We start from the raw sequence: 25,370 nt of genomic DNA, 5'->3' as shown, positions 1-25,370 counted from the left end.
ACTCAGTGGTAGAGAAAATCTGAGTGTTCGGTTATAACATTCAGTAGGATTGAGTAGACGAATAGAGGACGGTACTCTTGCATACTCAATTGCTTGTAAATGGTTTGTGCTCTACCTTAAAGAGCTCAGTATTGGATTCTAAAATCCCGGAGAAGTCTGGGGACTGGACGTAGGCGAAGAGGCCGAACCAGGATAAGTCATACTGAGTAATTTCTAACTCTCTTAATATATATATATATATATGTGCTTGTGTTGCTTGTTATATTTACTCAGCATATAAACTGTTTAAAGCTGACACTAAGTAAATTAGAGTGCTGAGTTGGAAGCTGACTACAAAAGTGCCAATTCCCAACTCACAAGTGAAACAGTCTTAGTCAACATCTGACTAAAGCTGTCTTACACTAAGATCAGCCAAGCTGACCAAAGCTGAGTTGATAAACTCACTAAAATTATCAAGTCAGCAAGATTAGTTAACGAAAAAGTTACATTAGTTCCTAACCCCTCCCCCCTTGGAACTAATCACACGGGACCAAAAACCTTGACTTGCACTTGCACTACTTGCACTCGGAATGGTCACCATGACTTGCTCTTGCACTGAACCTAGTTACCTTGACTTGCACTTGCACTAAAACTAGTCACATTGACTTGCACTGCATCTTTATCTCGAAAATTGTGCTTATAAAGGCCTTCAATTTTCGGGGACTTTTGGGAGAGGCAAAAAAACGAAACACAATGGAAACACCAAAACAAATTGATCCCGAACTTTATTTCAGTCGTTTTTAGTCCCCTTTTTTTTACCAGATTTGCAACTTTAAAGGTAAAGTTTATGAGGAAAATTGCTCGTGTTCATCTTTTTATATATATATTTTTGCACTTTCTAATCACTTTAATTATGTTTTCTATTTAAATCTTCATTTCCTTTATTACGTTTTTCTTTTATTCTTTCTTTTACATATTTTAATTTCCTACGATGAGCAATGATGCAACCTAGCTAGCTCGGGAAATAACATTTATAAAAAATGAATACCATTCTTAAATCTTGTCATATGAACAATGATTCGATAAGGATAAGTTCGAGATTAAATGTGCATGGTTATATTAATTTCGAAGTGTTTTGAGCTTTTTAGTGATAAAAAAGGTTGTTGGAAATTACCTATAGAAACTTCATGTGAACAGAGGTTCTGTGATGAAACTATTTCGTCAGAAATGGACAAAAATGAGATTATGTCGGTACATAGTGTTATGTGACGAATATATTCCTAAAACTACTGGAAATTGATCTTGGCCTCTATGACGAAACTGTTTCATCAGAAATCGTCAGAAAATGAGAATCATTCAGTAAATAGTGTTCTGTGTCGAATCTGGTCTGTCTATAAAGATGTTGGAAATTGGTTTTGGCCTATTTTAAGGCATTTATGGATAGTTGGACATAGTCTAAGCTCTTTGCTCATTAAATAGGATTGTGTGGGGGCCTTCGGGTGTACCCGGAGGCATATTTGTTAATATTTGGTATAGTTTGGGGTATTTGACTTTGCTTTGGCTTTAATGTGACTTGTTTTTTTTATTAAATTGGGTTTTAAAAGTAGTAAATAACGGTTAACAAACAAATTTCAAACCCAAAAGGACACGTAATTAGACCATTTAGTACTTAGTAGTGTTGAGTAGGAGATCGATGGTTCACCAAGCTTTTTTAGGGTGTCTAGCCATTTTCTTTGTGAAAACTTTAGTCTTCTTATAATGTACTCAATTTTCCGTATCCAATCGATCTCCCACAAGGAATCTGGTTACATTTTCCCAATTATTTGGGTAGCAACTTTACTAATCTCTAAAAATCGGTCCCATTGAATTTTTTGATTCCCGTATTGAACTTAGTTTCAATAATAGTTAGCCCGCCAACGGTTTCATCCCTTCGGGTCTTCCAATAAGGCTTGATTCCTACAATTGTGTTTGATCCTTTCCTTTTGAAAAAATCGATCTCATGTCTCTTATTAATACCATATGAAAGAATTGATTTAGATGTTCCTAAACATCTAACCTTAGCCAACTTCTTTTAAGGACTACTTTCGACAATAAGGATCAAATGCTTAAAGTTACTCTTAACTTGCCTTTTACATTACATGTAATCTCTTTTATGCATGTTCTCTTTTGCATGTATATGATCATTTTGCACTTTAATGAAATCATTTTTATAATGTAGGCAAAGCGGCTTCTATTATTGAACAAGCTCGCAATTGTTCAAAAATACTATCATCATAATCCTTGTTACCATGTGACAAAATAAGGGTAGACAATCGTTTGAGTGAGTTGCTTCGAAGTATGACATGCATAAAAATATAACAGAAAATATCAACAAATAACATTCTCAATTGTGTATTGGAAAATTCAAAACTTTATTGAATAATCATGTTAAAAAAATATATGAAAGAGAAGTATGTACAGATCGGACAGAAACCTTAGGAGCTAACATGTTTATATAAATATTTCTTGTGACAGGTTTAGTAAGGGGATGTCTTACCATATTATAAGTGGATACATACTTGATACTAACTTCTTTGCGTGTAATTATATCTTTAACAAAATGATTTTAATCTCTATGTGCTTTGTTTGCTATAAAATATTTAATCTTTAGCAAAATAATAGTTGATTGGTTATCACTGTTTATTACTACAATAGTATATGAGGTAGTGATAATATAAGTGAAATTAGAGATTCGACCTTAGAGTGAACTGAATCCTCCCCTCTCGCTAGTTGGATGATACATCTGAGCTTCTACAAGTACCATTTCATATCCTGCCGAAATAAGGAATTCTCTCTTAATTGGGATTCTATGCAGCACGTAGAGATAACACCACCCAATAAAGAATGTTGATTTTTTCAATTTCCTTTTATTATTGGACAGAGTCAGGTTTCCCCTATTTAGACTAGGAGTCTCTGTTTCTATATAAATGGGTAAAACTCCCTTCACTAATGTAGGATATAATATATCTCTAATATATTGCTCTTTTTATATTCACTTCCTCTCTAGATCAGAACTTACTTAAACGCTAGAGTAGCCCACCGAGGATCCGGCCAAGGTTTATTTTACAGGACTTAGACAAGGATGATAGAATGAATCGGACATCTGATAAGTCAAACACCCAGAATTCCAACCTTAAGAACGCTATCTGAATCCTCTTATCTTGTTGCCTGAATCCTTAATAGTAGAATTTCCTACTAAGTTATCGTCACTTTAGTTAGCATGGACCTTTGAACTTTCATTGGAGTTCGGACAGGTCTCTCTTGGTAGAAACAAAAATAAAAACAGTAAACCTGTGATGAACACGAAGAATATGGATTCGAACATCAGCCCCAACCCTGAAATCTAATAAAATCAGCTTCGATGTCTCAAATCCAATAAAAAACATATATGATTTGTTTTAATAAACCTTTTCACAACAGAAAAACAATAAATCAAACACAAACATATATACAACAAATCTAAGTTTTAAAACTTTTAATCAGAGGTCAAAACATCCAGTCTAATAAACCTTGTTCTGATACCACTGTTGGAGATTAATCATCGAAAATCAACGAAGCGCAGCGGAATGCTACTGTTAAAATTTTCTATAATCCAATTAAGAACTGTGTTAGACTGCCACAGATTGAACCTCAAAACCAAAATTAAAACGAAGATAGAAACTCTCAGGTTATGTCTCTTCTAGAGACGGCTGCATGAATCCACAAGTCGAGTGAATCTCCAAAGTTTCATGTACCAACCGTTTAGGAACTGAATTGGTGCTAGATGAAATCACTACGGAATGTCAAGAACGCGAAGAACACTGGTGTAGGGATAGAGGGCCGAAATTTGTAAGGAAAAGGAGACTAGGTTAATTAATTCTTTTAATTGCTCCAAATTGTTTCGTTTTAGGGTAAATAGTCACAACAATAATTTTTTTACAGAATAACTGAGTTCGTAAACAACATAAAACACAAAACTCTTGTTTGCAAACTTTTAAACCACGTGACTATTTTACAAATCGGCTAAATCACAATATTTATTTTTATACATTTTCTAAATATAATTTTCACATGATTTTTTAATCACCGATTGAAACTCGATTGAACCTTTAACTTTGGCCCTTTATCTTTTCTAGTCCGGTTTTGACAACCATAATTAGGATTAAAATTGCTACTCACACCTTATCTTTTTGTTTGGAGGAATTGTAAATTTTATTAATTAAGCAAATCTATGCTCCACAAACTAATATCAATTGCATTCTTGGCATTTTTCATATTTTTGGTTTGAAACAGTAAAATTTCTAATAGGATAGCAGAATTTAATCTAAATATAAAATAATTTTATTATTTATTTCTTAAATGGAATTTAATTAAGATTCTTTTTTTTTTTTTTTTTTTTTTTTTGAAAGGAATTTAAGTAAGCTTTTTCATAACTAAAGAACTTCGCACACTTCATCTTTTATCAGTACAAAAACTGTAAGCAATAGCAAAGCAACCATGGATTTCACTCCCCTCTCTGAAGCATTGGCCTCTAAATCGTACGATAAAATTTCTGATGTCTGCGATCAACTCATGCTCAAGGCAATTGTTTTCTTTCACCTTACCTATCTTCTGTTTTATCCTTTTTCCCCCTCATCCTCAATCGATTTCTAACTCGGCGATACTTGTCGCTTGATAATCCTTGGTTTTATTCTACCCTTTTTGTTATTTGTGTCGCTGATCGAAACCCTAATTTTTTTCTCAGTTCGCTGCAGAGGGTGTTCCGTTTCAGGACGAATGGCCTTATGCAATTCATCTTCTAGGCCACATTTATGTTAATGATATGTAAGTTATTAGTAATTTTAAGACTTTAACTTTCTCTCCCTGTTAGTTTACGAAATTTTCTGTGAATTCCATATTTTGTATTTTTAATCTTCCTTGCTGGCTCCCTTTCTCTCACTCTTTTAGCCGGTGATTAAATACTGGATTAGGGTTATGAAATTTGATGTTTATCCTCAATTACTTGATGTGAAGGGAGACTGCCAAGGAGTTTTTGCAATTTATATTTTGCTAATTAATTACTATTCTTGCAATTGTTTGTTGTTTTGAAGAGTGAGGATTTTAGGTTGGAGTCCAATGTGTTGTATTTTCTGTATACTTTATTTTATAGGGTTTTAGTGCAGTTAGGGGTCTCACATGTCGGAGTGATTATCATGCAGTAACAGTGCTCGATTCCTCTGGAAATCAGTACCTTCAGCTGTGAAAGAAAACCAACCAGAAGTGGTGGCAACATGGAGGATTGGTCAGAGATTGTGGACACGTGATTATGCTGGTGTACATGAGGCAATTCATGGTTTTGATTGGAGTCAAGAAACTGGGGTGGTTGTTGCTGCATTCTCAGGCAAGTTTTCCATGTCTGTCTCTAACAATTTGATTCTACTTTCTTTTAGTTTTAGGTGCTGAACAGTTTTTGAGTGTTCACTGTGTTGGATTCCATGAATGTTAATATAACAAATTAATGTTTATATTCAAATCCAACTTTGTAATTTCTAATTCATGCCTTGACCTTTTGCCTTTCTCTCCACCTTACCACCACTCAATTCACCTCCTTTTTCATTCTAGTGTTCACCTATGGCCTATATGTTGATGAACTTATCAACTTGAAAGCTTAAGTAGTGTAATGAAGATATTGTCGGCAATGAGGCGGAAAGCTAACCAGTGTGTGGGCCTACTTGTTTCTTGTTAAAGAGCTGGATGTGCTACCTCAACTCTGAGCATGGAATCTTCAAATTTGTTCTCTAGTGAACCATGACTTTAGGCAATCTGATGGCGTTTTTAGAGTTTCAAACTCAACTGATCAAGATGCCCCATTAGAACTAGGAGCTTAGATTTGAACAATGGAAACATCTTTCTTGCAATGTAAGGAAATTGCTGTTTAAGATGTAATTGTTCCTAGAGCCTGAATGCATAAATTCCTCTCTATGGGAATGTTGTTCTTACTTTGACAAAAACAGCTCAACTTCTTCATTTACCACGTACTAGAAAATGGCCACAAGAGAATAATAGTTATGGAAGTTTTCAATGATTCGGCCAAGTTGACTTGGATTATCAACTTAAAGTTTTGGCCGACTTTCATATGCTATTATCAATATGGGACTATTGTGGGACTATTTTCTTGGCATATTTTTCTTAGTTCATTTATTTATTTGTTTCAATTAGGAATGAACTATATTCTATTCTAGTTACAAATTTATTTAATAGACGTGGTGTAGGAATTATAACCCTGGCAGGATTATTTTCCTAGCTTTCTCTCTCTCTATACGAGCTTTCTAGTAAGTTTAATTCTATTTTCATGTTTTCTGATTTAGTAACTTGTTAGAGATAATTTTTTCTAGTGTTTCTTCCCAATTATCCATATTCTTGTGTGAACCAATGATTGTTTGAAATATGTCAAGTGGTATTTTGTTGAGTCGACACTTCTTGGTAGGAGCATGCTACCGTAATTTTCAGGATCAACATAGTTTACTTATTTATGTTTATATATGCTTACACTATGCCGCATCATACTCTTCTGGGAGAAAGCTGAACTTCTATTTCAAATTCACCAATCATTGCTATTTCAAATTCATTATCACTTTGTTCAAAGTGTTTTCATTTCCTCCATCTTTGGAAGGCATGTACTTTTAGTATCAATTGATGGATGTATACTTGAATATAATATATATTTTTTTTTTTTTGAGACAGTTGTGATGAGTTCATCATGTGCACCAAAACGGACAGAAACTAATTATTTCTGCAAATATCCATGAGCCATAGATTTGAATGGAGAAATTACGTGGTTGGACTGTTAGAGGATCAAGTAGAGCTTTTTCTTGCTAGAGGAAGCAATGAAATAAAGAATGTGAGCATATCATGCATGCTAGTAAATTTATTCAAAGCTAATGAGGGTTGGTCTGAGTTATAAGAGTTGGAACCCCTGAGGTTTTTGGTTCAATTCCTCCCTCCATCAAAATTTAGCCCTCTTTGGTAGGCGATGTGAAAACATTGTAAACCCTTATCGAGGCTTGTCATTTTTTTTTTTTGGCAACCTACCCTTACCTAGACTTTTTCTTATAAAAAGAAGTATATTAATTCAAAAGAACAAAAGTTTGAAGAGAGAAATTCCTTATTCAAGGCTGAAGATATGAAGCTTCTAGTAAATTTTTATTTTTTCTGCACAACCAAATATGATTTTGTTTTGGCTTGCCCTGTATCAGTACACCATCTTCACTCGCTTCTCTTGTTTATTTTTTATTTATTTAAAATCTTTTTGTTTATTGTCTGTCTTCTTCTCTGCTCACCCTTTTTCCTCACCAAGTGAACAGCCTCATATAAAAAATTTATTGTTTTATATTTTCAAAGTTTGGTCTTAGATTTATTTTTTGGCACCTCATTTATGCTCATATTTGTGCTTTGCATGTAGACTTCTAGGACCCCTTCATTTGATAATGAATTTTTTCTTTTAGTTTCTACAAGCTCGTGGTTGTTATCGAGTAGTTAGATCTGCAACCAACTGTGCTATGTGCAGTATTGTTAAAGACAATAGAGGTGCTGGCTTGGGTGCCCAGGTAGGGCGAGGCATCTCTGTTGAGGCACTGACAGTGCCTAGGGGAGGGCCTCAGCCAAGGTGCTAGGCAAAAAAGGCCACACGTTGGGTATATTTTAGCTCCTTTGAAATTTTAAATGCTATTTCTGAAAGGAAGCACAAAGTTGAAAATAAATATTTGGTTTCTGAAAAAAAATTAAACCTATTCAAGAAGATGCAGATTGCAGAATATATGGAGCACTGGACAGCTTTTATGGGAAAAATAGAGATGTATTAGTCTCTTTAAAAGAAAAGAGACTGCACTGCAGAATACCTTGCAAGCTTCAAGACTGCCCCTGGTGCCCGAGAGAGGCTTAGAAAATAAGATAAGAAAAACCAGCTTTTGTAAGAAAAAGAAGATTAACGATGGAAGAATGATTAATTGGAGAACAATTTTCTCGAGAAAATAAAACCAGTTTTTTAGTGAAAAGAAGAAGACTAACAATGGTGAAAGATTAATTGGAGAAGAATTCTACTGGAAAATTGTAGTTTATATGCTTCTATGTTTCATTGTATGAAACTTCGATGCTTCTTTTGTACTCCCTCCGTTCCATTATATAAGTCATTCTAGGGTATTTCACACAAATTAAGAAATATATTGGTTAACTAAAAAAAATTCTCTCTCATGTCACTATTGGGCAATAAGCATTGAAATATTAAAAAACACATGTACCAATACAAAAAATAATTCTCTCTCATGTCACTATTGGGCAATAAGCATTGGAATCCTAGAATGACTTATATTTAGGGAAAAAACTAATTTGCTAGAATGACCTATATAATGGAATGGAGGGAGTATTTGTTAAAGTATATATATATTTTTTAAGTAGCTTCTCACTTTGCTCGGGCAGATATGGGGTAATGCATAACACTTAGCACTCAGCAATACATGAAACAAGCTGTGGCACAATGCATTGTTTCCAGATTAAATTCGTCTTTCCATCCCCATTGTTCTACAAAACATAAACTATTTTGCTGTTTGGCGCTCAGATATTGGACCATAACATTGTCAGGCATTCTTTGTGTGCAGAACTTTACACCAAGAGGATGTTTCAGCTATTGCTATCTGCCTATTCCACAATAACCATTCATGACACGGCTCTTTTTCTGGGAATGAACGAGGAGGATGCTTCAAATTGTAAGATTTTGCTGCTCCTCTATCTATGCTGCACTTGTTCCATTAAGCATCTGAGATAATAGCAACACTTATAAAATCATCCGGAAATAATTGATTCCCGGCTCCTATATTTTCTTGCTAGACTTGTTTATTTTAGATCTTCATGATAGACACACATACACTTGCTTGCACTTGTAAAAGTAGACATATATTTTCTTTTAACATGTCTAAATTACATAAAATCTTGTGTGAATTGGAGCCTTGGATATAATGATATATTTTATTGGTGATGTCTAAAACAATTGTTGTTTACGTTTGCAGTAGTAATGAGAAATTGGTTTAACATATGCAGATGTAGTACAGCAAGGTTGGATTGTTGATCGGGCATCTCGAACGCTAAGTGTGAAGAAGCAAGCAGTTGTGACAGAAGAGAAACTGGACTCTAGTAAACTACAGCGTTTGACAGAATATGTGTTCTACCTTGAGCATTAATGATACCGTGAGTGGCTATGTTGAAAATGCAGAAAGCAAGCCTGTTTATAACAAATATATGTGATTTTGAATAGCCTAGGCTTTGCATATTTCAAAGACAGACTTGATGAATCCTCAGAGATTATGAATTATAGGAAGAATGAGCCTTTTCTCTTATATTTTCCACAAAAAGTGGCCCATCTCTCTTAACAGCTGATGCATGTGATAACATTCAGTTTAGGACATGCTTTCCAAATAAAATTATTCTCATTTTAATAAGGGACAACTATTTCATATTTTATACTACAAGAGAAATGATACTTAATATTTATTTTATTTTTCTTACAAAATGGGTTTCATTAAAAACATGTTCTCAAAGAAAATTATTTTTCACGATATAAATATTTAACTTTATTTGTTTTTCAACAACTTGATTTTTACTAGGGTAAATAATTTATTAGTCCATAAGTTTGTGCAATTTTACCTCTTAATAATGCAGCCAAGAGCAATTTTATTTTTAACATTGTCAAATTTGGTCAATTTCAAACATTATTTGTTAAATTGAAAGATTTTTGAAGTGTTTGGGTCAATTTCAGATATTATTTGTTAAATTAAATGGATTTTAGTGTCCGTTCAATTCTCATTTTCCCAGTTATTTTTTTATATTTCAAACAGTAGAATAGAAACGTTTGATTATAATTGAAAAATGACTTTATAATTTACTAAAAAAAAATAACTAACAACAATAACAAATAATTTTAGTTAGGTGTAGTAATTTCAATTTCCATTTTTTATTTGTCTTAATTATTTCATTATTTGGATGAGAAACTCTTGGGGCAATTGACATTACAAAATAAACTGGAAATGTATATACTTGATTTTGGAATGACAATATATGTGTTGAGTTGAGAGATGCCATGGATTGTCCAACCAGTTTTGAATTTTAATAAATATCATATCATATTCATGAAATCAATCCATTTTTTAGTTTATTTTCCAAGTGAAAACAAATTTGAGTTTAGAATTAATTTGATCATTTTCTACTGTCTATTTTTAGGATACATAGGAAAAATAGTTAATTTGTTAGATATAATCATACAGAATAATGCAGTTTTTCTGACTTGGTCTTGTAGCAGTGGATGGAGTAGACTTGTAAATTTGATCCATTAGTTTGAATCTCTTTATTCTTCTCCTTCTCTTTGGATTGGATTGATCCTTCTTCTTCTTCGCAACGTCCAATTCCCACTCAGAGAAACTCATATTCTTCTTCTTCTTCTTCATCTTCATGTCTGATATCATTTTTGTCATTTTGATGAATGTTGTTGTTATATATAAAGAAAGACATAATTACCGTGTCCTTGTAGGTTTTGGATATGGGTTTCAGGCTATACTTTGAATTCGATATTTTTTCTACTTTTATACGACGACGCCGTACTACTTGGATTAACTTCTACCTTCCTTCACTTCTCTCTTCAATTTTAGATATCTCTCCTTTCATTTCAATATTACAAACTCGCATCTCCTCTTAACTAGATCTTCCTCTTTCATTTTCCATCGTTTTTTCCTAATCTTATTTTAATTAGGATTGTGTGACACTCACTCATCTTTAAGGATTTTTCTAAATAAACTAACCTCAATTTGTTCCTATTTAAAATTGCACTCATTCATATAATAAAAAGGTACACTTTGACTTCTGTTGCTTCTTACGTCGTGGTTTTATTATTTTATTTAGGTTAGAACTAGTATGAGAGTTGGAGAATTTCTCATTAGGATCCTACTAGTCTAGTATGTACCTTTGTCTTGCAGGAACGCGAAAGGAACACATAACTAAATCTTCTAGGAAGCCATCAGTATCATTAGGAGGACTTTTCCACTTACGCTATCATTGATACTGTGAGTGTGGATCTGATAAGCCCTAGGGAGTATCAGGATGAATCCTTTTGGGTGGAAGGAAACTAAACAACCAACTTTTCTCAACTTTTAGAGAATAGCAAATTAGATTGATCAATTTTTGATGATCTAAAGTTTAACAAAGCAAAGGTTTAAATAGGGCAAAAGTAATTGTAATCTAACTAGGTAAAGGAATTGGAAATCTAATTATAAATAGATAATAAAAGCCTAATCCTAAACAGAATTGGAAATCTAATCCTAAATAGATAATAACAGTCTATTCCTAAACATATAAATAAACATAATTAATCCTAAAAAACAAGGAAAACTAATTAACCCTAACTAGTAACTTCTATTTAATGTAATCAGGCCCCAGATAACGAGATAGTTTCACGCTTCTCTTGGATCGTCGAATCCCCTTATTAATCGCAGCTTCGTCTGTATCATTCGTCGCTGCATCAGAAAACACCTTGTCCTCAAGGTGGTAAGTAGGGAAAGCAGTATGGACATGGTCTCAATCCTCCCATTCGGCATCATTGACTGTTCGTCCAGTCCATTGAATCAATACTTGTCGTACGGGTACTCCTTCCTGAGAAACGGTTCGCATTCCACAAATGGCCACAAGGGTAGAAACCGGTACTTCAGAGTCGAAGGAAGCGAGAGGTGGAATGGTATCCGGAGGGGTGCCTTTGAATTCTTTTAATAAGGCTACATGGAAAACATTATGAATCTGTGACTCATCCGGCAATTTAGGCTCATAAGCCACTGCACCCACTCGTTTTTGCACTTGATATGGACCAAAATAACATGGTGAGAGTTTAAAGCATTGGCGACGGGTGACTGATTGTTGTCGATAGTGGTGTAATTTGACCCATACCCAGTCTCCCACGGTAAACTCAACCTCACAACGTTTTCGTTCGGCCTTTTGTTTCATGCGGTTCTGAGATGCGGACAGATTTTGCTTAAGTGTTCGTAACAAGTTATCTCGCTCTCTTAATACCTCATCAAGGGTGGGAACTTTGGAAGAGCCAGGAACATATACGGGGATGGCGGAATGTTCTCATCCGTATAGAGCCTTGAAAGGAGTCATTTGAATGTTGTCATTAAAGTGTGTGTTATAACTATATTCTGCCCAGCTTAAACTTGAAACCCATCCTGAGGGCTTGTCACCACACAAAGTGTGTAAATATTGCTCTAACCACCGATTGACGACTTCTGTTTGACCGTCAGTCTGAGGATGGTAAGAAGAACTGTGCTTCAACTGTGTTCCACTAAGTTCGTGTAACGTTTTCCAGAAGGTACTCATAAATACCGGGTCACGATCGGAAACGATAGATCTCGGGATCCCATGGAGTCTAACAATAGAATCTATAAATAAGTGTGTTACTGATGCCGCGATGAATTGCTTGGGCAAAGGTACGAAATGAGCATATTTAGTAAGTCGATCGACTACTACCATAATAACAGTGTGGCCTTTGGAAATGGGTAACCCGACTATGAAATCCATGGTAAACTCCTCCCAAACATATGATGGTATAGGTAATGGTTGTAGTAGTCCGGCTGGGGCTTGGGTCGAGTATTTCATTTGTTGACAAATAGTGCAATTTTCCACATAGTTCTTAACGTCAGTAGCCATACCAGGCCAATAGAAAAGTTGTGATAAACGCATAAGCGTCCGTTTAATTCCCCCATGACCCGATGTCAGTGTGTTGTGAAACTCAGTCAATAATGGAGTTTTAAGTGCTGAAGCGGATCCTAAATAAAAGCGTTGTTTATGGAATATAATGCCACTCCGGAGCTCCAGATGCGCAATCAACTTCCCGCCTGCCAATTGTTGATGAAGAGCCACTAAATCTGGTAATGTCTGGTTTTCGGCTCGTATCTGTATGAGGATATCCGAAATTGGTTGGGTAATGAGAAATAAATTTGTAGGAGTCATGTGTTTGTCCTTCGTATGGGTTTCTCTAATGTCTCCCTCTATTCGGGATAGGGCATCCATAGCCAGATTGCTAACCCCTGGCTTATATTCGATAGTGAAATCAAAGCCTAAAAGTTCGCGTACAAAGAATTGTTGCTCGGATGTTTGTATCACTTGCCAGAATAGATCTTTTAGGCTCCTCTGATCTATTCGGATTATAAAGTGGCACCCGAGTAGATATTGTCGCCATTTTTAGACTGCTTCCATGACAGCGAATAGCTCTTATACATAAGCCGGTTTGCCTTGCATTCGAGGTCCCATTTTTTTGCTATAGTATGCAATGGGTCGCGTTTCTTGCATGAGGACTGCACCAATGTCGGTCTTTGATGCATCGGTTTCCCCAATAAATGGAAGGTTGAAGTCAGGCAAATGGAGTACAGGTGTGGAAGTCATGGCAGTTTTGAGTTGCTAAAAAACTAGCTTGGCTGTTTCTGCCCAACTCAAAGAGTCTTTTTTAAGTAAGGCGGTCAATGGAGCGGTAATAGTGGCATAATGTCGAATGAATCGTCGGTAATAGCTTGTTAAGCCCAAAAATCCTCATAACTGTTTAACTGTAGCTCGACGCGGCCAATTGACCATGGCTGCTACTTTCTCTGGGTCAGCTAAAACTCCTTGTTGCGATACTAGATGACCGAGGTAATCGATGGTTGTTTTCCCAAACAAACATTTGGAAAACTTAAGGAAAAAAGAGTGAGCCTCCAGACATTGAAATACATGTTTAAGGTGAGAAGTATGTGCTTGAATGTCGGTACTATAAACCAGTATGTCATCAAAAAATACTATCACAAATTTGCATAGATACTTGGCAAACAACAAGTTCATAGTAACCTGGAATGTGGAAGGGGCGTTTGTTAAACCAAATGGCATGACCAAGAACTCGTAGTGTCCCTCGTGAGTACGAAAGGCCGTTTTATAGACATCCCTCTCGTGAACCCTGATCTGATGGAATCCGGCACGTAAATCGAGTTTTGTGAATATAGTTGTGTGACCCAATTCATCAAATAACTCATCAATGGTAGGTATTGGAAAATTGTCCTTGATAGTAACTGCGTTCAAGGATCGATAATCAACATAGAAGCAATAAGAGTCGTCCTTCTTTTTAACTAATAAGACATGTGATGAAAAAAGGCTTTGAGATGGTCGTATTAACCCTTGGCGAAGCATATCAGTCACGAGACGTTCCATTTCATTCTTTTGGAAGTGGGGGTAATGGTAGGGTCAGACATTAACCGGTTTAGTGTTGGGTAGAAGATGGATATGGTGATCGTTGCAGCGTTTAGGTGGAAGTGTGACTGGTGGTGCGAATAATCCTTAGAATTCTCGCAGCAGTCCATGCATTGCTGTTGGGATGGTTGGTAGGAGTGTAAGAATGTCATTGTCAATAGATGTATCTCGGGCAGGGTCTAGGTGGTGTAGCTCATAAATGTGGGACACCTCATCAGAACCCATAAGTGCTTGAAGATGAGCAAAGCTGATGTGTTGTGGCTCCTCTGGACCATCCCCTTGTAATTGAACTGTTTTCCCCTCCCAAGTGAATCGCATCAACACACGGCTATAGTCGTGTGTTACCTTTCCTAATTGTTGAAGCAATTGGACACCAAAAATGATATTTTGCCCTTTGATTGGTAGCACGTGAAGATCAACCGTGTAAATTCAACTCCTTGGATTTTTAAGGGAACACAAGGGCATAATTTTGAGCATGTGAGTGTATCGCCATTCCCCACATAGACGTAAAAAAGTGTGATGGATGTTCCTTGAAGATGTAGTTGATTGACGATCTGGGGTTGAATGAAATTGGGCGTAGAGCCGCTATCGATGAGGATAGAGACCTCCATGCCATTTTACTTGCCTCGGATTTTAAGTGACCATGGATTTGTCTGACCTGTCAATGAATGAAGGCTTGAAATATCCCCCGAAAGAAGCAGGTCTTGGGTGCCTTTGGCCAAGTTGTATGGAATTTGGTTTGAGTCAAGTGTGGGTTCCTCATCGTTGTCGTCACCAATTAACATTAGGAATCGTCCTTTGCATTTATAGGTTGGTGAAAAACGTTCGTCGCAGTTAAAACAGAGTCCTTGGGAGCGACGTTCCTGTTGTTGTTTCCATGTCAGCTTTCGAAAGGGTAAAGATGACTTTAGAGTGTATGGACTGGCTTGATGTCTTTGTCATTGCTCAGATTGGACTTAGGGGGATCAGTGTTGGTGACCCATGGTTTACTGTTAAGCTGAAGCTTCCAGTTGGTTCGGTTAGTACTGAGGTGTTCTTAACGGAGCTCATCTACGCGATCGATGTATTCTTTGGCGAGATCAATGGCCTCAAGTAAATTGGCAGGTTTAGCCATACGGACTTCTCTGCTCAGTGTGGGTTTCAAGCCGAGGATAAAACACGAAAGCAGTTGTGCTTCGGTAATTCGGTAACTTGGTTCATTAATTTCTCGAATTGTGCTATAAAGTCGTCTAAGGTGCCAGTTTGCATGAGTTTGAATAGACATCCTTGGGGGTCTTCGAATTGAGAAGGGCCAAATCGGCATCGTATTTTGTCATATAAATCTGCCCAGCCGGTGAAAAGGGAATTTGCTTTCATCCACCGAACCCATTCTAGGGCGATTCCGTCCATGTAGAGTGCGATGATTTTAACGCGGTTATCGGGGGGAGTTTCGTAGAAGTCGAAGTATTCCTCGATCTTAAAAATCCAGCTGGTGGGGTCGATATCGGAGAACCGTGGGGCTTTAGGTTCCATACGAGATGTGAGCGAATGTTGGAAGGAGGAGGAGCCATGTGGTTTCTCGAAATGTCAAATTTTGGCTTTGAGATCCTTGAGGCTTTGTTCTAATGTGTTTTGGATGGATAGTTCGAGGGCGAGGCGTAGTTCATGAAATTTGGATTCGGTAGTACGTGGAGTAGACATAATGAAAACACCAGTTGATACGCCCTAGGGAGTATCAGGATGAATCCTTTTGGGTGGAAGGAAACTAAACACCAACTTTTCTCAACTTTTAGAGAATAGCAAATTAGATTGATCAATTTTTGATGATCTAAAGTTTAACAAAGCAAAGGTTTAAATAGGGCAAAAATAATTGTAATCTAACTAGGTAAAGGAATTGGAAATCTAATCCTAAATAGATAATAAAATCCTAATCCTAAATAGATAATAAAAGTCTAATTCTAAACATATAAGTAAACATAATTAATCCTAAAAAAACAAGGAAAACTAATTAACCCTAACTAGTAACTCCTATTTAATGTAATCAGGCCCCAAATAACGAGATGGTTTCATGCTCCTCTTGGATCATCGAATCCCCTTGTTAATCACAGCTTCATCTGTATCAAGATCTGAGAAATCATTTTGAGTTGGTCAACTCTATTTTCAAAACAGAACACTACCATTCCAGAGGCATAAAGAGATTTTCGTTGGAATAAAATAAAGTTTATGCGGATCGAGAATCCCAAGATCCAACTAAGGAGGGTAAAATGTTGAAGGGTAAAGAGATCATTTTATAAATGGTATGATTCTCTAAACCAGTCATTTTCATCTCTTAATTCTAATTACAAATGCTTTGAATGGAAGAGAATCCTAATAGACAATGAGAGTTCAAATATGTCATATGAAAGCTGAAGACCAAATCCTCTACAAATGCATGTTGTGGGATTAGACAGTTAGAGAGTGCTTGTGTTGTGTTAACTTGAGTTGTGAATTTAGTGATAGAGTGGACATGACTCTTATTTATAATATTAGAGTGGGTAGACCATTCTTATCAGAATCAGAAGCAACATTTCACCTTTAAAATCCTAATAGAGAAAGGAGTGGAAGTGTCTATAAATAGGCAATCCAAGAAGCTTACGCAACTATTCCAAAGAAGGAAGAAGAATAGCCCCCAGCTCGAAGCCTGTGAGTGTGGGAGAGGGACGATTTCCTGAATAGCCAAAAACTTAGAACGAAAGATGAAGAAGAGATCACTCACATATTGAGAAAAGATCATCAACTCTTTTCCCCGAAAACTAAGGATATTGAATGACTAGAACCTAAACTCATCACTCACAAACTAACTAGGGATGCAACTGGGGCGGGGAATATCCGTACCCGTCGGGACCCCGCCCCGACGGGGCGGGGATTCCCCATCCCGTTTTTTAGCGGGGACGGGGACGGGGACCAATATGGTCCCCGTAGGTGGGTACGGGGCGGGGACGGGAAATGGTATCCCCGCCCCACGGGGATCCCCGTACCCGTATAGCCCCAACTCTGGAGATCTTTTTCCCCTAAATTCCATGTTATAAATTTCATGTTTCTATGTTGCCATTGGACCATATAATTTTCAGGGATGTGATGAAGTTTTTGATGTGTTTATATGGGCCTATTATTTATTGTTCCTACAAAAGTTAGTTTCCATTTTGGATTTTGCTTGAAAACTCTATTTTTGCAGTAATTAATTCATAAACTGGTTGTGGTTCTTATTTGAAGGTTATTGTTAACCAATAAAAAATCAAGTTATTTTCCAACAAATTAATTCTTGAGATGATGGAATTCTCTCTGAGTGAGTTCTATACAATAATTTTGGGTGATTTAGAATTTAATATAATTGATAATTTTGTATTAAATGGGTAAACGGGGATTCCCCGTACCCGTGGTTTCCCCGTGGGGGCGGGGACGGGAACAGTTTTTGTCCCCGTTTACACTACAAGAAAATAACAGTTTACCAATGACAATTTACCAACGACGTATATGTCGTGGTTAGTACCAACGACATACCTACGACTTACGTACAAAATCATTCTACCAATATTATAAACGAATATACCTATAAAATGCAAATGACTTACCAACGACATATATTACAAACGACTTTTGCCGTTGGAAATTTTAACGACAGTATGTGTCAATGCCATGTCGTTGGTATTAGAGAGAACATACTAACGACATAGCTCCAAAAATTCCAAAACTATATTAAAAAAATAAAATTAATGGTTAAAATAGTCTTTAAATTTGGTAAGAATGATCAATTTAGTCAAAATCAAAGTTAGGTATCAATTTAGTCCTCAAATTTGTAATTTTTGACAAATTGACCTAGGTATAATTAATTTTGATACCAACTTTTTTTATAAAATTTAGACTAATTTATCAAAATTAACAACTTAAGGGTTTTTTTTTGTTGAACTAATCCATATACTTAAATTTGAGCTAAATTTATCTTGGCAACTAAGTTTAAGGGTTATTTTAACTTTTAATTCTAAAAAATACCAACAACTTAGTAATGACATGAAAAAATTACTTTGTTTTCCCACTCATTTTCTAAAGTTTTCTCTGTTTTATTTTACTTTTCCCTCTAATTTTTTCACTTCCCTCTTTACATAAAAACTTCCCTCTTAATTTTTTTACCATTTACTCCTTTACCCTCTCTCTTTCCCTCAAACCAAAACCCTCTCTCTCTCTCACGGCACAGATGAGTTCCCCCAATTTCTAAATCCATCCTAGGGCAAACACCAAGCATCTGTCGTTTGATTAATTTCTCAATTTCTCTGGTTATCAGTTCTCTAAAACTTATTTTGGGTGGTGTTGGATGGGATTCGGATTCTGCTCTGAGTGCTCTCGGATTCGGATTATATGATTATAGAGTTTTGGATCCTGTAGATACATTTTGCTAGGTCATCTCAACTTTGTTTCTCGTTTAGATATCGCCGCTTTGCTCTTTGGGCTTCTCAGGTAGCTTTACTTTTTGTCTTTATTGAGATCTGCTTTCTTACTTTTATTCCCTGTATTTCCATTTACTTCTTCGCTTCTGTTTGGCACCATAGAAAATTGAGGTACAGGATTTTAAGAACTTCTTTTACTGTAATCTCTGTTTTCTTGTATTTTTCTTTGCTCTCAGGTTTTTTAACCTTTTATTATGCTGATTAGCGATTCTAGAGTATCTGAGCTTTCCTTTGTTGTTACTTAAAAGCAATTATAACAGAGAAATTTTAGCTTATTTTCATATTCGTACTCACATCTGGATATCATATTTGATAGCTCTATGATGCTGTGATTTTTACTTGCCGTAGTTTTTTTTCTTGCTGTGATATAGAGCTGCCTTTTTTTCATTATATTTAATGGCTTGATCCTTTTTTGTTATGTGAAATTTTCAGCAGTTGTTACTAATAGAATGTAGATGCATGCTAGAGGATCATGAGCTTTATCATATGCAGGGACGACCTGATTAGCATGGCTAAATCTGATCAGATGAGGATAAGGAAAACGAAAACTGCAGGAAATTAAGATTGTAGATATAAAAAGAATAAAGAGACGACTAGTGTTGCTACGCTGCAACTGTGTTGTATCCTATGGCTGTTCTCTATTTTGTATTGAGCCAATTGGAAAATTGACATTAACTCCTTGTCATAAATCATAAGATAATTTTATCAAGGTTAGCTATTATTTCAATGGCATTAGACTTTTTTTTTTAATATGAAAATGGATTATAATGTTTTTTCTTATATTGTACTATTGAATGTGAACTCCTAATTAAATGATTTTGGTAGTGAATCTGATGATATTAATTGAAAGCTTTACACAATTTATCGTGTTTGATTATAATGGATGAAACATTGTATCAGAAATTTGGGATAAGGCTTAGAGTTATCAATTATAGTGAAGTCATTTTTTATTATCATCAACCAATTTGAGTCAAAAGTTTTAATCATGCTTGTCCAATGATTATATGATAAAAGACACAAAAAGTGCTGAAAGATTTCATGTAAATTAATGTCAGTGACAATTTAGAGAAGTTATAAACATTTTAATTTCTCTTTAGCTTGGTGTGTACTTTATTTCTATGGGCTAATCTTTACCTGGTCAGTGGCTAATAGAGTTGGTTTGAATTGTCATTATAAAATTAGAATTTTAAAGTGAAAATTATTTTACATGAAGTTTTCCATTCTGGAATTTTAATAACCGAACTCAATTTAGGATATACTGAACATTACCATTATTTTTATTATGGTACTACATGCATATACATTTAAATAGAATGATGCAGCTTACATGGTTCCATTTTTCTGTATCCATTGATCTATAACATCTATATTAGGCAAGTGTCATTTCAGATTCTTGTTTGGGTTGATGGGCTTTCTTTGAATGAGAACGATTGTGTTTTTCCTTCAATTTCTTCATGAATTTGATTTATAATGCTTATTAATGTTTTGTGATACAATTTTGGGTGTTTTTATCTTGTTGGTGTAGGTCCCAGATCTGGACTTGCTCGGAAGACCAGGAATGGAAGTCGCATACTTGGTAAACCTTTTCAAAAACTTGATCTCTGTCTCTATGCTGGAATGGATTGATCATATATTCCAGTCTGTACATTGAATGACAGCAACTTGATCGCTATGATCATGTGGCTGCTATGGTGCAGACGTAATATGTTATTGGATGATGGAAAAGGCTGGGGACTGTGTAGAGTTAATCCAGAAGGCCTATGACCTGTCTAGTGAATACTTTCACGCCAAGTGATAACCAAAAGGTCTGTACATTTGAATGTGTGGATAGCTACTGCGTGTAAGGGATAGGCTGAAGACCTATTCAAGGTCAAGGTCTCACTTCCTTGGACTGCTTTTTTCCATGGGTCATTCACTCTAATGATCAAAAGGAGCTCAGTAAGGAATGGGGATTGTCAAAAGTGAGATTTCAATTCTCACTTACAAAAGGAAATTCATTCACTTGCAAGGTAAAATCCCTGTAAAACGCAAACATTTATTTGGTGTCCATTGCCTGGAAATTAAGTTTTCATTTTGTTTTTAAAAATTAAAATTTCTTTTTCATTTTTGATTGTGTATTTTAGCTGACCAAGTTATCTTATATGGCCTCATTGGTGTTCCCTCTTCAAATGGTGATATTCCACAATCTCCAGTGCATACAAAAATCTTAGCTACCTTGAAGCATCAGGTAATTGTCAGTTCCCCCTAAAACTGAAGTTGACATGATTCTGATTTTAATATCTCTGCAATTCTAGGACTATGTTTGCTATTAATATCTAAATTCTTGATTATTTGCTTGATATTGAAATTATGAGGTACGGGGAATCTTACCCTTATATTGACATGTCTGACACAAAAACTAGGTTAAAACCTAGTCATTATGTTAAACCATACAAGATAGAACCCAGAGTTTTCAAAACCACTTAGTTGTAATTATGAAACAACTAGATTCATTTCTTTTAATAATTCCACTCATTGTTAGAAATCATACTTTTTGAAGATCATGATTCAGTGCTCAGTGGGCTAACTGAATGCCGCTTGTTAGTTCTAGAATTCCTTAACTGAGCAATCATAAATTTTTAACAGGTGATGTGTGACGCTTATACCCATGCCGGCGTGCCAATTCCCACAAACAAGAGACACGCAACTGCTGAGGTATCTGGTGAGTTCTCTGCCTTGAACTGATGAAAGTAGTTGCTGCTGTCCTATTAAAATTTCATCGCGAATTATAAAGTATTCAATCTTGCATGCATTAAATGAACATCACACCTATTATATGCCTGTGAATCCTGAAATAATTTTTTTAAATTAAAAAGTAAATCATAATAATAAGGGGTTTTGATGATTCAGAGAAGGTGAGTGGAAGATGGAGAGGATTCAATGGCCGATTTCTGATTATTTGGAAACAACCTTGCCTAAGCCCTGTAAGTTTTCTAACATAATTTCCATTTCTATTAAACTATTTCATTCATTATTTCATCATATTTACAAGTTTAGGTTTAAGAATTAATTTGACGAGTAAAACAGATTTGGCAAGAGCGTTGATAGCTCCTGTTATAGAACATCCAAATGGAATTCAAGGCCATGACCATAATGATATAAGTGTTCTTCAACAGCATGTCGCCTTTTTCGATCAAGATAACAATGGAATTGTTTACCCTTGGGAGACCTTTAAAGGTATATTTTTTTTATTATAGAACTTGAATAAAGTAATTAAATTCTAAATAAGTTATATTATAGGATGTCGTCAACTTGGTTTTAATGTAATTGTGGCTCTTATTCTGGCAATTGCTTTCCATGTTTTTTTTTCAGTATTCCTACCGAATCTGTAAGTAACTTCTTAATTTGTTTTAATGGAAATATTATGTTTCTTTTGGTTGTGTTTCTTAATTATTTTTGTCGAGATGTAGCTGGAGCGTTTTCCTTGCCTCCTTTTGCTCATCTACATACTCAACATGCATTTAGGCAAACATGGCAATGATACTGGAGTCTATGACACCGAAGGATGGTAATTCACCCACTAGTCTGACACGACATTACGATTTATATAGACAATCTGTGCAATATGCTTGTCTAGTTGGACATCTTATAAACTTTTCTGCTTCCAAGTTCAGGGTAGTAGCTAAACTTTTCTTCAACTACTTAGTCCTCTTTTTTAGATGTGGTATTTTGAATTGAATCTCTGGGTGGTCACTGAAACTATTGTTCATTTTCTTCACAGGAGGGAAGAAAATGTGTACCGCTGTTGACACTTTGACATAACGTGAAACCCGACTCAATGCTGGTGGGCAGCCAATCTGGGCAGCACCTCCAAACCCAAGCATTAGACCATGGTTGAAGTCTCTTTTGACACTTTGTATAATTGTTGCTGAACATAACATATCCCCTGAATTTGAGGAATGTGCAAGTCTCTTTTGTTTTTGTTTATCTAAGTTTAAGATGGAAATGTGAATGTAAAAGACTTTTTCATCTGTGTTGTTGCCTTGTATGTATTCGGCATATATACATTATCAATGACATATTCGGCGATTATATTTTCAAAATTTATACATTTCTAGTGACATATTGATGATTATATTTTGTGCCAAAAATATAATATCTAATATTTATATAATTGCCAATGATATTACCAATGACAATAATTTCATGCCAAAATATAGCCTCAAAAATTACCAACGACGTACTGACTAAGCGCCAATTTATTGGTACCATATTATGGTTAAACTTTACTGATGACTTACCGACGATTTCAGGTTACCGACGACTTACAAATGGCAGTAGGCATTAGTAAATGTGAGAAGTATCAAATTCTTAGATTCTTTTCATAGAAGTTACCGACGACATTGTCGTCGTAAATGCCAATGACAATGGCTTTGTCGATGGTAATTTTTTTACCAACGGAGGAATTGCCTTGAACGCCTGTTTGGACGGTAAGTCGTCGGTAATGACTTTTACTGACGAAAAAAATGCTAAATACCAACGACATGAAGTCGTTGGTAAACTGTTTTTTTCTTGTAGTGTTAATTGGAGGGGACAGGGACGGGGATGGGAAACCAAATCCCCGCCCCGCCCCGTTTACATCCCTAAAATTAACATAGATCCTCATATCAAGCCGATGGTACAAAAAGAAAAAAAATATCTCGATATGGTGCAAAAATACATCTAATATTCATGTTCATTTTATTTCGACTGATGGTCAAGTGGTCGATATTTTGACAAATTTGTTATCAGTACACACCTTCCTTTACGTCGGTCTCGTCTCACAATGTGTTTTTGGCATTGGCAGTGTTAGCATATTATTTGATATTAGATAATTATCTTGCTTAGCTCTTATCTTTATCGTCTCCAACCTGAATCCTCATTTTTCTATGATTTATTCATATCTTAATCACTTAGGTGTTGTTTGGTTCATGAAATGGAATATAATATGTATTACTAAGGAATATATGAGATAGAATAGAATAAATATTTTTTTAGAAACAACTATTTTTTATGGAATAGAATAAGATGGAATATCTAGTTTTGTATTTCAAAAGACAACTTTATTTTTCGGTGTAATTTTTTATTTATTTTAAAATTTTAATTATTACCATTAATTATTCAAATATTTAATATAAATTATTTAAGAAAAAACATGAAAATGGTAAAAACGGAAAAAATGAAAAAATGTGGAAAAAGTAAAAAACATGAAAACAATTAAAACACAAAAAAAATGTGAAAACGGTAAAAACACAAAAAAAAATGCAAATAATGGAAAAATGTGAACACGTGAAATGTGAATTTTAATTATTACCATCAAATCTTCATGTTTTTTCAATTTATTACATTTTTCCTTTTTACCATTTTTCTTGTATTTACTATTTTCGTCTTTTTTGGTTTTTCCGTTTTCATGTTTTTGCGCTTTTCTTCTTTTACCGATTTTTGCATTTTTTCCGTTTTTTACATTTTTATATTTTTGTTTTCATTTTTCATCTTTTTACTGTTTTTCATGTGAGTTGTGAAACAAAAAAAAAATAATAGATATGAGGGGTAATTTTAGAATTGAAAAAAAGATATTAGTTATGGAATAGATATTCCTAGTTTAAGTTAATGACTCTTTATTCCATCAATTGTGGAATACAAATTCTATAAATAGTTATTCTAGGGAAAAAAAAATTAAAGTAGTGGAATAAAGATTCTCTAGGAATAGATATAATATTCCTCATTTATTCCATGAACCAAACATGTCCTTACAATTTGAATAGTTTGAGTAGGACTCTCTTTCTTGTATGTTATACATACATGTTGTAATTATAATGAATCAATACAAACAATATTTTATAAACCCTTAAACTCTATTATTCTCCACGATACAATAGGGCTCATCAGAGGAAAAAGAATTGGCACTAAGGTTTCGGAGACTAGGTTTTCACTGTAGATCGTAGATTTAGAGGACTTGAGAGAAAGAGATAGAAGGCGAGAGAAATGGGAGTGACGAAATTGCATTGATTGGTAAACATTAGACTTAATAGTATATTATTTTGTATGTTGAGGTTAATTTCGCTCTCCCTCAATCATAGAACTAAATTTGTACCTTATCCTTCAAACTGATTATATTAATTTACCTCTGATCAATTATAAATATTATTGATTAAAACTTTTACCTTTTAAATGAATATTAAGCTCTTGGTTAATTATTTTTTCACACGTTAATTTCATGTTGAACATCCAATTTATGTATATAGTTAACACATTAATCTGTCACGACATATAATATTCTCTAACAATATTGACATGTCAACCTCCTATAACCTCACTACATCAACTCCCAAGCTAACTTTCCAAACCTCCTAAAAGTAAAACAACCAAACTCATTTAATTTAATTGTTTTACATTAAATATACAAGAACGTGTTTGTAGTTTCACGTGCAATAAACAAAGTTTCGATCATAAACATAATTGAGTCATCCAAGAATAACTTAATGCGTTCAAAAAATAATTGATTGATGGCTTAATATATTTTTAAGAGATTAGGGGTTTAATATATTCATAATTGATTGATCAAAGGTTTAATGTATTCATTTAAACGATTAGACATTAATCAGTAAAAGT

The 25,370-nt window shown here is 34.9% G+C and overlaps 2 protein-coding genes across 25 annotated transcripts; both read left to right on the top strand.

Annotated features, from left to right (window-relative positions):
* The first annotated feature begins 4,447 nt into the window (after positions 1-4,447).
* On the top strand, positions 4,448-9,365 carry LOC136227640 (COP9 signalosome complex subunit 8). Its single transcript, XM_066016353.1, has 5 exons — positions 4,448-4,578; positions 4,742-4,821; positions 5,196-5,377; positions 8,631-8,738; positions 9,070-9,365. Exons 1-5 carry the CDS (start codon positions 4,495-4,497, stop codon positions 9,207-9,209), a joined length of 594 nt encoding a protein of 197 aa, XP_065872425.1. The 5' UTR covers positions 4,448-4,494; the 3' UTR covers positions 9,210-9,365.
* Positions 9,366-18,316: 8,951 nt separating this feature from the next.
* LOC136226739 (peroxygenase-like) lies at positions 18,317-22,826 on the top strand. 24 transcript variants are annotated; one of them, XR_010687842.1, is made up of 9 exons: positions 18,330-18,750; positions 20,266-20,749; positions 20,864-20,967; positions 21,366-21,441; positions 21,630-21,703; positions 21,807-21,956; positions 22,092-22,107; positions 22,245-22,287; positions 22,501-22,826. XR_010687842.1 is itself a non-coding variant. In XM_066015383.1 (8 exons), the coding sequence occupies exons 5-8, from the start codon at positions 21,646-21,648 to the stop codon at positions 22,242-22,244; spliced, it is 279 nt and encodes a 92-aa protein (XP_065871455.1). In that variant the 5' UTR covers positions 18,317-18,750; positions 20,266-20,749; positions 20,933-20,967; positions 21,366-21,441; positions 21,630-21,645; the 3' UTR covers positions 22,245-22,826. The 24 variants fall into 24 exon arrangements, 9 of the variants coding, with proteins under 9 accessions (XP_065871455.1, XP_065871450.1, XP_065871451.1 ...); XR_010687838.1 differs by having other exon boundaries at positions 22,190-22,287; XM_066015383.1 differs by having other exon boundaries at positions 18,317-18,750; positions 20,933-20,967; positions 22,190-22,826.
* Positions 22,827-25,370: the final 2,544 nt, after the last annotated feature.

The sequence above is a fragment of the Euphorbia lathyris genome, chromosome 4 (genome assembly GCF_963576675.1).
Source record: "Euphorbia lathyris chromosome 4, ddEupLath1.1, whole genome shotgun sequence".
Taxonomy (NCBI): domain Eukaryota; kingdom Viridiplantae; phylum Streptophyta; class Magnoliopsida; order Malpighiales; family Euphorbiaceae; genus Euphorbia; species Euphorbia lathyris.
Note: the sequence above shows the minus strand (reverse complement) of the source record. Positions and strands in the feature narration are given on the sequence as shown.